Source organism: Choloepus didactylus, chromosome Y (assembly GCF_015220235.1).
Source record: "Choloepus didactylus isolate mChoDid1 chromosome Y, mChoDid1.pri, whole genome shotgun sequence".
NCBI lineage: Eukaryota > Metazoa > Chordata > Mammalia > Pilosa > Megalonychidae > Choloepus > Choloepus didactylus.
The window spans coordinates 44,669,392-44,683,055 of record NC_051335.1 but is presented as its reverse complement, the minus strand read 5'-3'; the positions used below and the strand labels follow the sequence as shown (position 1 = coordinate 44,683,055).

The window sequence follows — 13,664 nt, the reverse complement described above, 5'->3', positions numbered from 1 at the left end:
CCCACTTGATATTGTTCAAAGATCACTTTGGTTGCTGTGTGGAGAGGAACCAGTATATGGGCAATAGAAGAGGAGTAGGAGGCTGTTTCAGCAGTCCAAGAGAGTTGATAGGGCCTTGGATTTGGGTGGTATTTGAGAACATAGTGATAAATAGACAAATGTGAGGTTTATTTTGGAGGTGCAAATGATAGGCTTTGCTAATTGGAAGTGGAGGATTGAAGCAAAAAAGAAATAAAGAATGACTCCTAATGTTTTTTTCTCAGCAACTGAGTGGCACTATTTAACTGAGATAAGATGTATAGGGAGGGTTTTTTGGGGTGGGGTGGGGGATGGGCTTAGAAATCGAAAGTCCAGGTTTAGACATGTAAAGTTTGAGAAACCTGTGAGACATCCAAGTGGAGTTGTTGGTGATAGTGGTATTAATTAAGTTGTTGTAGGTTTTGTTGTCTAGGATTCTGTTTGTGAATTAGATTCTGTTGTCATCTAATTCTTGATGTCACCTCCTTAGATTACCGGGAAGTATTTAGAAAGCATCTAAAAGAAAAATACCTAAAAATAGGAGTTGATAAATGTTATCATCATGGCAAGCATATAGAATCACGACTGCTTCTTATAAAGGAGCATGGCATATCAGAAAAGACACCATGTGGAATTCCTCAACAAGATCATTTTATTGAGATGGAACATGTATTTGATCCTGATGAAGAGGGCTCCAGCTCATCCCGAACTGTGGTGATTCAGGGATGTGCTGGGATTGGGAAAACATCTGTGGTGCACAAGTTCATGTTTGACTGGGCAGCAGGAATGGTTACTCCAGGCAGGTTTGACTATCTCATATACTTTAGCTACAGAGAAATAAGCCATATTTCTAACCTTAGTGCTGTTGACTTGATTACTAACACTTTCAAGGATATAAATGAACCAATCTGGGATATTATTCTGGCATATCCAGAGAAGCTTCTGTTCATTCTTGATTTATTTCCTGAGCTGCAGTATCCTGTAAGTGACCAGGAAGGGGATCTTAGTGCCAACCCCCAGGAGAAGAAGCCAGTAGAAACCCTCTTGTGCAGTTTCATGAGGAAAAAACTGTTCCCTAAATCCTCCCTCCTGATAACTGCCAGGCCTGCAGCCATGAAGAAGCTACACTCTCTGTTAAAGCAACCTATTCTGGCAGAGATCCTATGCTTTACAGATGCTGAAAAGAGAGCATATTTCTTGAGTCAATTTTCAGGTGCTAATGTGGCAATGAGAGTCTTTTGTAGTCTGCAAGAAAGTGAAGTCCTTGACATCATGTCTTCCCTTCCCATCATCTCCTGGATGATATGCAATGTCCTGCCGTCACAGGGAGATGATGGTGACAATAATCTTATGAGGTCACTTCAGACCATGACTGATGTGTACCTGTTCTACTTTTCTAAGTGCCTCAGAACCCTTAAAGGCATCTCAGTGTGGAAGGAACAAAGTTGCCTGTGGGGCCTTAGCTGTTGGGCTGCAGAGGGGCTGCAGAATCAGCGGGTCTTGTTTGAAGTCAGTGACCTTAGAAGACATGGGATAGGAGTGTATGATACCAACTACATTTTTCTCAATTACTTTTTGAAAAAAGCTGAAGGACATGTCAATGTCTACACTTTCCTTCACTACAGTTTCCAGGAGTTCCTGACTGCTGTGTTTTATGCTCTGAAGAATGACAGCAACTGGATGTTTTGTGATCAAGTGGGGAAATTGTAGCAAGAACTATTCCAACAATATGGAGAAGGTTTTTCATCACTAACAATACAATTCTTATTTGGCCTCTTACGTAAAGGAAAAGGAAAGGCTGTGGAAACTACTTTTGGGAGAAAAGTCTTTCTGGGGCTTTGAGAGGAATTACTGAAATGGACTGAGAGGGAAATAAAGGAAAAGTCTTCTAGGTTACAGATTGAGCCAATGGATTTATTTCACTGTTTGTATGAGATTCAGGAAGAATATGCAAAAAGGATAACTGATGATTTACAGTCAATTATTCTGCTTCAACCTACCTATACAAAAATGTATGCTCTGGCTATGTCATTCTGTGTCAAAAGCAGTCACAGTTATCTGTCAGTTTCTTTGAAGTGTCAGCACCTACTTGGATTTGAGGAGGAAAAGTGAGCCTCAGCATTCATGTTGCCAGCCTTGATACTCAATCAGTGAGTGTATTCATGCTTTTCCTCCAGTTTTTTGGCCTTCAGAAACAAAGGGCCTTCTTGTTCATTTCATGTATTCAGGCACATAATTAATTATAACATTGTCATTAAATAAAACTAATTATCTCAGCTTTCCAAATGTTATGTCAATTGAGACAATAAGGATTCTTTGAACATCTATTGTGTATTGCCCACTGGCCTACGTAGACCCTGAGAATAAGCTAACATGTTTGAACACTTACTGTGTGCCAGGCACTGTGTTAGCCACTATGAGAGAGACAGAATGAATTAATCTTCAGGGTCGCTCTATGAATGTACTTTGACTGATTATATATATATATATATATATATATATATATATATATGTATGTATGTATGTATATAAAGTGTTATGTGCATGTAAGGTCATCAGGATTATCATTGAGGACTCTCTGTTTTGGTGTAGATGACCATTCCGGGAAAGGTTGTAAACCTAACATTGGATTGGCTGTCACTGTCCTGTACCAGTACTTCATCACTGAGGCTTCAGAGAGCTTAAGGTTAGTAAGGGGCAAGGCTAGGAATAAAAGTGTATCTTGCTGTAAAGCCTGGGCTCTTTCTACCAGACCCTGCAACTTCACAGACGGTACAGAACTGAAGTTCAGTGAGGCTCAGGGAAATCACTTTATAATATAGACTCTGTATAATGTAAAATACAGCTCTGCTGACTTACTATCTTACTAAAGCAGCCAAGAATACTTAGACATGCACTATCTAGAAAATGCTACAGGTCATATTCTGGCTAAGGTGGACAGTGCCTCAGGCTGTTGCCAGACCAGCTAAGGTGTAGAGGACCTTGAAAAAGAGAGGAGAGTGTGCAGGAGGCTCTACTAGGGGGACTGAGTTAACCTGAGTCTTATCTCTTAAAGGTGTACTTCCTTATTGGGCAATAGACTGGAGGTGGAAATGAGCATGGAGTATGTGTGTTTGAGGAAAGTGAGGAGGGGAAGGGAGGTACAGCAAGAGTTCATATATGGGACTAGAGGGGTAGGGGGAAGAGAGGATAGATGGCCTCAGACTATGAAGGACCTTGTCTATAAAGTCTTGACTAATAATAGCTTCAATCTAGCTGTATCATATGCAGTAAAATAGTGGATTATTACATTGAGAGATAGATATGAAACACTGATGGGAAACAAAAAGGGGCTTCTGGTCATTCTAGATTTCTAGAAAATCATCCTTAGACGGAATCCCCATCACAACTTTTTTTGGCTTTATCAGAGGACTTAAACTCTCTTTAAAATTTAATCCAAAATAGTCCTTTCCCAAGCATGTTGGTTAGGTGAGAGTTTACTATTGAACTTCCCTAGTTTTCAATTACTGTCATTAACTCTTCTTTTAGTACTGATAACTATTAATTAGTTTTATTGTAAAGATAGTTTGGGAGAGTTTCTTGACCTCTCTGAGCATCTGTAAAATAGTCACTACAATACTGACATCACTAGGTTAAGGACTAAGAAAGATAATGTGTGTATGCAAAGCACTTACCTCTGTGCCTGGCACATAGTAACATGGCTTTGGAGTGAGACAGGCCTGGTATTGACCTCAGTTTTGTACCTTCTAATGTGACCTTGGATAAGTTACTTTTTTGTGCCATAGTTTATCTGTAAAATGGGCAGTACCTCCCAAGGTTTTGAGAAGGGATAAATTAGTTGTAACATTGTACCCAGAAGCCAAAATAAACCTTTTACTTTGGAAAATTTTGTTTTAAACTATTTTGTCTTTATTATCTCTTTTAGGTCCTTCCAGCTGAGCAATTTGCCAATGTTTTGGCTGCACTTTCTCTGCCAAGCATTGCATAATTCATACTGTAAAATTAAACACCTGAAGTAAGTTGAATTTTGCTTTATACTCTTTGGTATTGGCACGTAAAGACTGGGCTGCTAGAAATTGCACTCCCAGCTGATTGGACCTGTAAACAAAGTATAACTAGTGCTTGGCTTCTCTATAGCCGAGCAAGCAGAAAATTGAAAGCTGTGCTACAAGCCTAGAAGGGGAAAGGAGTCAGGTACAAAAAGTTTTCTCCTTTTCCCTCCTGTCTTTTCCCTATTTGTATGTAGTTTTTTGCTGTAATGACTGGGTGGCAGTTTTTAACATGGGAGAGATTGTGTCTGGTGCCCCTCCTGGAACTACCCCCCTTCCTTTTCCTCTCAAGTTCCCACTGCTCTCTCCCTTGGTTTTCTTTTATTTGGGTCCTATCCTACTCTGAAGAGCTTGATGATCCTTTCCTCTCCTTCCTGCATTCCCTACCCCTGCAGTTATTCTCCAATGCCATTGACCAGAAGCCCCCACCCCTACCCTGACCTTCTGTCCTCACTCATTCTTAGGTGCCTTGTCTGTCTACATTAGGGACACACAGACGGGAGCCTCCTCTGTTTCCCACCCCCTCGCCACACAGAGCAGTGTACGCTTTCCTTCTCCCCTTCTGTCCTAGGGGAAGAAGTGGCCTTTCCAAACACACACAAGCCAGTAAATTCACTTATTTTTATTTTTAAATTTTCACAAGCATTTTTTTTACTTTACACAACACAGATATTATAAACTAAAAGCCCTCCATCTTAGCACTTCCTACCCATCCTCACCATATCCCCCCTCACCCTACTGCCTCCCATTCCCTGACCCTGACCCCACCCTTCCTGCATAATATCTTGTTTATTGTCTCCAGATCTTTTTTCTGTGCTTACTCAAACATAAATCTATAATATAAAGCAAATGTAAATTTGTAATTATACAAGTATACATATGCACATTTACAGAACTTCTGGGGGGTTTGTGTTACAAAAAACGAAAGGGATCCTATCATATGATTTTTTTTTCATTTACTGGCACAGTGGACACACCTCCAATACAGTGTACAGGATCGACCTCATTTTTTTTTTTACATATTTCTTGTTTAAGCTTTCTTTAGCTATCTCTTTCCTGATTGCTCAAGTTTATCCCATATTCAAAAGAATCCTCTCTCAATTGTGTACCCCACCTCACTCCTTCCCTTTACAACCCAAAGTCCTTGAAGAAGAGCCTCCCCTCAGTGACTCAACTTCCTCACTTTCCACTCACTCCTCAGTCCCCTGCAGTTTGGCTTCTGCCTCCACCACACCCTGGATCTTCTCTGAGATCAACAGTGAACGTCAGACCCAGTGGACACTTTTCAGCTCCTGTTTTCTGGGGTCCCCTCTGTAATCCTGGGCACTGCTGAACATGCTCGCCTCGAAACTCTCTTCTCCCTCAGCCTCCGTGGCCCTCTTCTCTTCTGATTCTTCTCCTGTCTCACTACTCCTAAGTCCCTCATAGCTCTGTGGTTCCCAACCAGGGGATATTTTGACCCCCACCCTGAAGACATTTGGCAGTATCTGGGGACATTTTTGATTGTCATGAGTCTGGGGAAGTGCTACTGGCATCTAGTGGTTAGTGGCTAGGGATGCTGCTAAACATCCTACAATGTGCAGGACAGTCCCCCACAACACAGACTTAGGCAACCCCAATGCCAAGAGGGCTGAGGTTGAGAAGCCCAAAGATGTTGCTGCCAAGTGCAGGTCTTTAATCCTGATAATGACTGTCCACACCCAATTCATCAGGAGACAGCCCAGGCACATCCAGCTGCTGCAGAGATGTCCCAGGGCCACAAAAGCTTGTTGGTCTCCAGGTCCACAGTCCCCAGGCAACATTCAGGACTCTTCCAGATGTATCTCAGTCTGATCCAAGTGTGATTCCTCACCATCCTTCTGCCTGTGGGCTAAACCATACATTTACGGTCTTCAGAGGTGGAACTTACAGTCTCAGCTTATAGTCATCAGAGGTGAAGCAGCAGATCATCCTGCCACTCATACCATCCTGCCACCCCTCTCCCTCTCTCTGAAAATTGATTTGGCATTAAGATACTTTTTCTTCTGTTTCACATTTCTGAATTTACTGAGAGCTTTATGGTCAGTTTCCCTCCCACATTTATCATGGTTGTGGTGGGGGGGAGAGAATCCCTAAGGATGGCACCATACTTTGGTCAGTGTCCTAGAACAGCAAACCCTCAGGGCACCATTAGTTGCTGACTCACCTCCCTGGCAATGGCATGAGGTCCCTGTTCAGATCTGACTGATCCTGGGTCTCCTCACTGGAAACTGGGGAGAATTCTCCTGTTGTGGGCTATATGGCCATAGTAGTCCTTGCCTGCTGGTATCGTCTGCATGCAGCCCTGAGGGATTCCCTTAAGGGTGGTAAATCTCTGCCATGTAGACTTGAGTCAAGCGTAAATTTGGGGTTAACTCCAGTCGTGGTTTAACTGCCTCTTGTGATGTAACTTCCTCAGAATATGAATGAGCTTCCTATTCAGTTCATTCCTGGGGACTCCCGGGATGCAGAAATCTCTATTACCTACCACACCTTGATGCACTTCACCAGCCAGTGCCAGTATTTTCTTTGATAGTCTGTTGTCTGCAACTGCTCTCCTAGTACCAATTTCTGACTTGGAAAGAATCTGTTGCCTGGAACAGGAACTCACTCAAGCTAGCGTAAGGAAAAGGAGGTCTATTTGCAAAGAGGATTTTCACGTAGCACTGCTGCAGAAGTACAGCCAAGCTTCAGGGGAACTGGAAAATCGTCCGGCAGCCACTCTTTCCATCTCTCTGGGGTCACAGGATCAACTTCTCTCTGCTTCTCTGTACACAGGGACTTCATATTGGCATTCTAAAAGACACGTGACTCTGTAAAGCACACTGTTTGCTCCCCAATCCCCATGGCCAGGGCTAGATCTCCGTATCCAGGTCTCTGACTTTGGCCCCAACTCCAAGTGACCCACTGCTTCATTGCCCAGTATCGTTCTTACAGTGAAATCTGACTCTGTTCAAGTTCTCTAGTGTGAAAATCTGTTTGGTTCAAGGTAGGTCAAATGTCCACTTCTGGTCCAATCATCTAAGGCCTAAGTTGGGGGTGGGGTGGGGGGGAAGGGTGGGTTGTTACAAACATGGCTACCTAGGGTGGGGAAGAAAGAGATATACAGAAAGCTGCAGTGGTTCTGGGGTGTTGAATGTGAAATGTTCTGGAACACAAAGGAGGTCATCAAAACATATGCCCCCCCCATCTATACCCTCCCTAGTGACTCACCCCATCCCACCTCCCACCCCACTTCCCCACCACTCACCCCCTCCCACCCTGCACCTCCCATCCCACACTCCCCCCTCCCTCCCACTCTTCCCCTTCCCCCCACTCCTCCTGGAACCCTCCCCCACCTCTCCCCCTTCCCTCTGAAGACTGATTTCCTTTTGGGGTATGTTTCTATTTTACTCAATATTTGTGTATTTACTGAGAGTGTTGTAGCCCGATTCCTCTCCCACAGCAGAAGCAAGTTGCCTGCCATGAAAAATTCATGGCTTTACAAGGGCAGTCCCAATCCCCTGGCCTGCGCACTGTTGGAAATCTCTTCTGATGGGGTTCGGAGTCTCTCCTGCCTTTCTGTTGTTCCTGAAGGTCTATTCCATGGGTCCCCACATCAAACCACAAGCTAGCATAAGAGCCCCCACAAAAGGGAGGCATCTGAGGTGGGGTTGATGGTGGTGGGGATGGTGTGGGTGCGACTATGAATGGTGATAAAGTACATGTGTATGAGTAAGTGAATGAGTCAGGGAGTCGGACAGGAAGAGGCGAGGCTATGGATCCCAGCTTCTGGGTCTCAGAGAAATAAAACGTGGCTGTTTCCACTGACCTGAGCTCTCCCTCCCTCTGCCCTCCAGAGGTGTACTTTTTTGGCTCCACAGCTCCTAGAAGCTGCATGAGGCCTCCACCCAGCTCCCTCTCCTCCTCTCTTCCTCCTCCAGAGGTACCAGCAGCCTCCACTGCGGCACATTCAGGACTAGTAGCAATGGCAGCAATCGCCGATGCCAGGCCATGCTCCTGAGCTGCCACCGCCGCCTCTTCTTCCTCTCCTTCTCCTGCGGTCACGGCTCCACCAGCAGTGGCCGGCCCTGGCCACCCTGCGGCCCGCTCTAGGGGAGACCCCAGATCCTGGAGAGAAGTGGGCAGGGTTGAGACCGTTTCTGGGGGTGGAGAGAGGCGTGCAATGGGGTGGGATGGGCGGGGCGGGGACCAGTCGGGGAGATCTTACCACCTGGAGGAGCTGCCACCTCAGCAGGTCCAGCTCCTTCCGCGCCTCCTCAAGACTGGCCTGGGTTAGCTGCAGCCGGAAGGCTGCCTCCTTGCGCTCCATCTCCTGCTGCGTCGTAAGCATCTTCAGGTCTGAGGCGAGGGCCTGCGCGGCCGACCTGTGCAGTCTAGAGAATTCCTGCATCCACTGCATCCTGCGCTCCTGTAACTGCCCTTGCCTGCAAGTGAAGCGCAGGCCCAGGGCCAGGCCGCCCCAGGCACAAGCCTCCTTGGCCTCACAGGGCACCGCACTGTCCTCCAGGATGGCCCCAAGCTTGTCCTCCACCTCCTCCCAAGACACGGACATATTCTCGAGGTAGAATTCGGGGCCTTTCGCGTGCAGGTCTGTTTTCTCGTTGATGAAGGCCACCACCCCGTCGTGGTGGAACCCAATAGAGGGGTCGTCGGATTTCAAGGCCATGATGACCGAGGGCCCTAATGGCTACGCTGATCCGGTTGTCCCCTCGCCCTCTCCTCAACCTCCCCTCACCCTTTCCAACCCTCGGAATGACCCACCGACCAGCTAGCCCCACCCTAGCACACCTCCCACCAAGCCTCACCTCTCCAGCCAGGGGCCAGAGGAGTTGTAGACCGACGACACCCACCTACCAAGCCAAAAGAGAGATGCCACCTCTCTCCCTCCTAACAGTCCCTCAGGAAAGAAAGCCTTCGAGCCAACCCTCCAGGCATCTACCCAGGACTGTTCCAATTTCCAAAGACTGAGGGGGTGGGAGGGGGTGGAAGGTTGTACATGTGAAGGGACCCATCCCCTGGACGTGAGAGAATCGGCTGAGGAGGTTGAAAAGCCGTGAAGACGGGAAGAAACAGGAGTGATCAGAAAAGACTTAGAACCAAGAAAATGAAGGGCCCTTTATCGAGTACCCCCTCCCTCCATAATGGTTTGTCCCACGCCACTTTGAGGTGGGTGACGGAAGACGCTCCCCTTCAGAGGTGGAATGTTCCAGAAGAGGAAACAGCCCCTTGGAGAAAGAGGGTGGAGCTAGGGAACAATCCCATCCCCTCATTGGCCTCCCTGTAGTTATGTGGCCATTCTCACCCCCAAAATGTGCCTTTAATCTGTCCATGTTAATACACTAACACCACCATCATGTTCAGCTCCCCCCGTTATTTCTTCTTTGGACCATTGCAGCCCCCTGACATGAGGTCTGTCTCCTGTGCCAACCTGTCAGCAGAGAGATTTTAAAACCATGTCTCTTAAAACCTTCAGTGGCTTTCTGAGGCCTGTAGGATAAACCAGACAGACCTCAGATTGAGTGCTTACTTTACCATTTACTGAGATCTTGTGCTATAACTGAGTATCAGTTTCTACCTAGAGACCTACGATCAGGGCTGAATAACTAAGGGCATGTAAAGTTGAAGAAGTCATGTTTTCTATTATCCAGTTTTTGTAAAATATACAAACAAAGCCTGTGTATATATTTCATATGTTTCTACGATCTTGGAAAAAGGGCAGAGAGCATATACACCAGATTGTTAACATTGGTTATCTCTGGGAGGGGAGGTTAAGAGAGAGTTTTAACTTTTAAAAGTGTGTCTTCCTATGATTTCATTTGTTACAATGAACTTGTAACCCTATATGAATGCATGCATTAAAAATCTAGAAAGATATACGGCACAATTTTAACAATCATCTTTGGGTGATGGAAGTTCAGGTATGCTTTTTACTTCATTCTTTATATTTTTCTGTATTGTGAAAATTAATTATAATAAGTATATATTGTGTTTTCTCAAATTAAAAAAATCTTTCATTTTTTTCCAGTATCTGATTATTGTAAATAATTTTTAATTGCCTAGAAAGTAAATGTGTTCCACTCTTGCCCTATATTCCTACTCTTCACAGTCCCTCTCTTGGCAGATAACCACTATTAATAGTTTGATAAATATTCATTTTGTCTTTTTAAATAGATCATGGCAAATGATTTGCAGTCTTTCAACCTAAACATCCTCTCATCTCCTGCCCTTTGCACAGAATGCTCTGAGTGGATTGCCCCTCAGCGCCTTTTACTCTCCATTCCCATTCTTACCAGCCACCTGACCCCTACTCAAGTTCTCTTCCCCTTTCACAAAATGTTTACCGTCAAGCATTTCTTCCTCTTACAAGTATTTATTGATCCTCCAAACCCCACCCCAAAAAATAAAGACAAAAAATATGTAAATAATTCAGGGCTGGATAAGGGATCTGGGATGTTTGGGGAGTTCTTTCTTTCTTTTATTTTTATTTTTTTATGTTAATTATTTTGGGGGGGAGTAATGAGAATGTTCTAAAATTGATTGTGGTGATGAATACACAAATATATGATGACACCGTGAGCCACTGATTGTATACTTTGGATGGGTTATATGGTATGTGAATATATCTCAATAAAATTGCGTTTAGAAAAAAAAAAAAAAACACCCCAAGCTAAGCTGAATTATATGCCACCTTTCTGTGTCCCCAGAATACTTCGTGCATACCAGTTGTAGCACTTTTCACACTGTATTATGACCCACAGTTTTCTGATCTATTTCCTCCCATTAACTAGGCATTCCTTGAGGGTGGGGTCTGTGACTTAATTATTTCTGTTTCCAGCATCTAGCACACTGATAAGCATCCAGTGAATTTGCCTGAATTCAAAGAATTCCTCATATTAGCAGGGTACAAACAAGTACCTTTAAAGAGAACACTGTTTTCTTTCTTCCCTGGAATGTCTTTTTCTCCCCACAGACTGATTTTCTGTCACCTCACAGCTTCTTGCAGTAGGGACCTCTCCTTAGTATTTGAAACCAACCGGTATCTAACAGATTTGGAATTTGTAAAACACTCTGGACGATTCAGGAATGAAGCTTCTGTGTGAAGGATTGAAACAGCCGAAGTGTATATTAAAGACACTGAGATAACTGATAGCAGAAGAATCTGTTGTCTGTGCTCATATCACTTTCATCAATTTCTATTTGTTTTGGGGGGGAGAGCATGAATAAGTTCATGTTCTCTGAATAAGGTCTGTTCTCTGAAGGTTTTACCGGTGCCTTATCTCTCCAGCTTCTTGTGGAGAGCTAGCAGCTGTTCTTACAACCAATCAGTGGCTCACCGAATTGGAATTTAACAAAACAAAACTGGAAGCTTCAGCTTTGAAATTGCTCTGTGAAGCCTTAAAGAATCCAAATTGCAAATTACAGAAGCTCAAGTAAGTTGAAACTGTATTCTCCATTCTGTAAGAAATATTTTAAATATATGTAACCCCAGATGGGTGTGTGTGATCAAAACACAATGCAAGGAGTTGTGGAGAGGAAAAGTAAAAGTTTTCTCATTTTAAATGGAGTAGTATCAATGATAATAACACAGCATTGTGAACATTATTAACAGCAGCTGAAATATATATCTGAATGTGGTTAAAAAGGGAAATGTTAGATTGTACATATGGTAGCAAAATAATTTTTTTTAAAAATCCATGGAACTGCACTATACAAACAATGACCCTTAAGTTAAACCGTGGCATACAGTTAATAGTTCAGTTACAAAAATGTGTTTTCATCAACTGTAACAAATGTTCTCTACTGATCCAAGTTGTTAATAATAGGGTGGTAAATAGGAATCTGTATTTTATGCATGATTGTTCTGTAAACCCACAACTTCTCTAATAAAAAAAGGATATGAGATGGAGTGCTAAATTTGTGCATGGAATTAAAATGAAATTAGGTCACCTCACCCTTTCCTCCCAACCCTTTTCTCGTGCAGTCAGTCAACATTTATTTAGTTCCCACTTTGGGACACATTGTTTTGGAAGCATTGCACAAGTCCCTCCCATGGGAGTCAGGGGGCTGTGACATATTCAAGGTTGGGGGTCTTATATCCATAGGTCTTTATTTTCTCTACTCATTTGGGTATTATGGGTAGGGACTGAGTAAGACACTAAAATGGCCAATTCTACACTGATGCATTTTTCCCTCCAGGTTGTGTGCTAGCCTTCTCCCAGAAAGCTCAGAGGTGGTTTGCAAGTATCTTGCCTCTGTTCTCATTTGCAACCCAAACCTCACTGAGCTGGACCTGAGTGAAAATCCCCTGGGAGACACAGGGGTGAAGTATCTTTGTGAGGGTCTCAGACATTCCAACTGTAAAGTGGAGAAGCTAGAGTAAGTCTCTTAGAACTGTCTGGCATAATCTTATGACTATTGAATTTGTTGAGCGTCTGCTAAGTGCCACGTTCCATGCTTGGTGCTTGCCAGAAGTTTTATTATTCACTTACAATAACCATATAAAGTGGGTGTTCTTATCCCCAGTGTTCATATGAGGAAACTGAGTGTCAAGGGGGAAAGTGACTTTGTCCAAGGTCACACAGAATTAGTGGTACAGTTAGGATGTGAACCCTAGATTCATCTGTCTCCAAATTTCATGCTCTTTCCAGTGTACCACAGCCCCCTGTGTTTACATGAATGATACTAATTAAACATTAAATATATGGAATACTTATTATGCACCCAACACTGGGCTAGATGTGGGTGGAGTTATCAGAAGTACTACAAGTGACAAGTCTGCCATTAAGGACACACCGATATGAAACAATTGGAGAGCAACACAGTTGAATGTGTAATCAAGTGCCGAATGTCATGAATCATTTAGAAATGTTAGATGAGCCCAAGGAAGAGGAGGTCACTGTGGACTGGAGAACTCAGGAGGAGATTCTGTGAAGGAGGTGGTATAGGAGCTGGAACTTGAAGGATGGCTAGGACTTAGCTACGTGGGAAGGCTGGGAGAACATTCCCAGGTAGCTAAAATGACAGCAGTGGCTGATTTTTCTTCTCTTTTTACCTGGGTAGCTTGAGCACCTGTTACCTCACAGATGCCAGCTGTGTGGAGCTCTCTTCTTTCTTGCAAGTGAGCCAGACTTTAAAAGAGCTGTTTGTGTTTGCCAATGCCCTGGGGGACACACAAGTACAGCATCTCTGCGAAGGTCTGTGGCATGCAAAGGGTATAACTGAGAGTCTTATGTAAGCGTCTGCATGTCCTTGACGTCATGCGCTTGGCATTTGGGGTTCTGTGGGACTCCCTGCTGCCGTGATTAACAGTCACTTTGGTGTCCCCATCTCTCCAGACTTTCTGACTGTTCCCTCTCTGCCACTTGTTGTGAGCCCCTCGCCCAAGTCCTGAGATCCACTCAGAGCCTGACAAGGCTGCTTCTAATTAATAACAAAATTGAAGATTTGGGACTGAAATTGCTGTGTGAAGGGTTAAAACAGCCTGACTGCCAGTTATAAGATCTAGCGTAAGTATCGTGGACTGTAGCCACAGGTAGAGTTTCATGATATTTCAGCAAAATCCCCAAAACAAATGAG

The 13,664-nt window shown here is 44.1% G+C and overlaps 1 protein-coding gene across 1 annotated transcript; it reads right to left on the bottom strand.

The window, feature by feature from the left end:
• Positions 1-7,493: 7,493 nt before the first annotated feature.
• LOC119524125 (testis-expressed protein 13A-like) lies at positions 7,494-8,754 on the bottom strand. The gene is made up of 2 exons (XM_037822765.1): positions 8,299-8,754; positions 7,494-8,195 (listed from the first exon to the last, which is right to left on the bottom strand). The coding sequence occupies exons 1-2, from the start codon at positions 8,752-8,754 to the stop codon at positions 7,494-7,496; spliced, it is 1,158 nt and encodes a 385-aa protein (XP_037678693.1).
• Between the last annotated feature and the right edge of the window lie 4,910 nt (positions 8,755-13,664).

Excerpts from the sequence above, each read along its gene's own strand:
- LOC119524125 (XM_037822765.1), bottom strand. The coding sequence starts at position 8,754 with ATGGCCTTGAAATCCGACGACCCCTCTATTGGGTTCCACCACGACGGG. Across the intron at positions 8,196-8,298 it reads TGAGGTGGCAGCTCCTCCAG|GATCTGGGGTCTCCCCTAGA; the intron begins GTGGTAAGATCT and ends ACTTCTCTCCAG.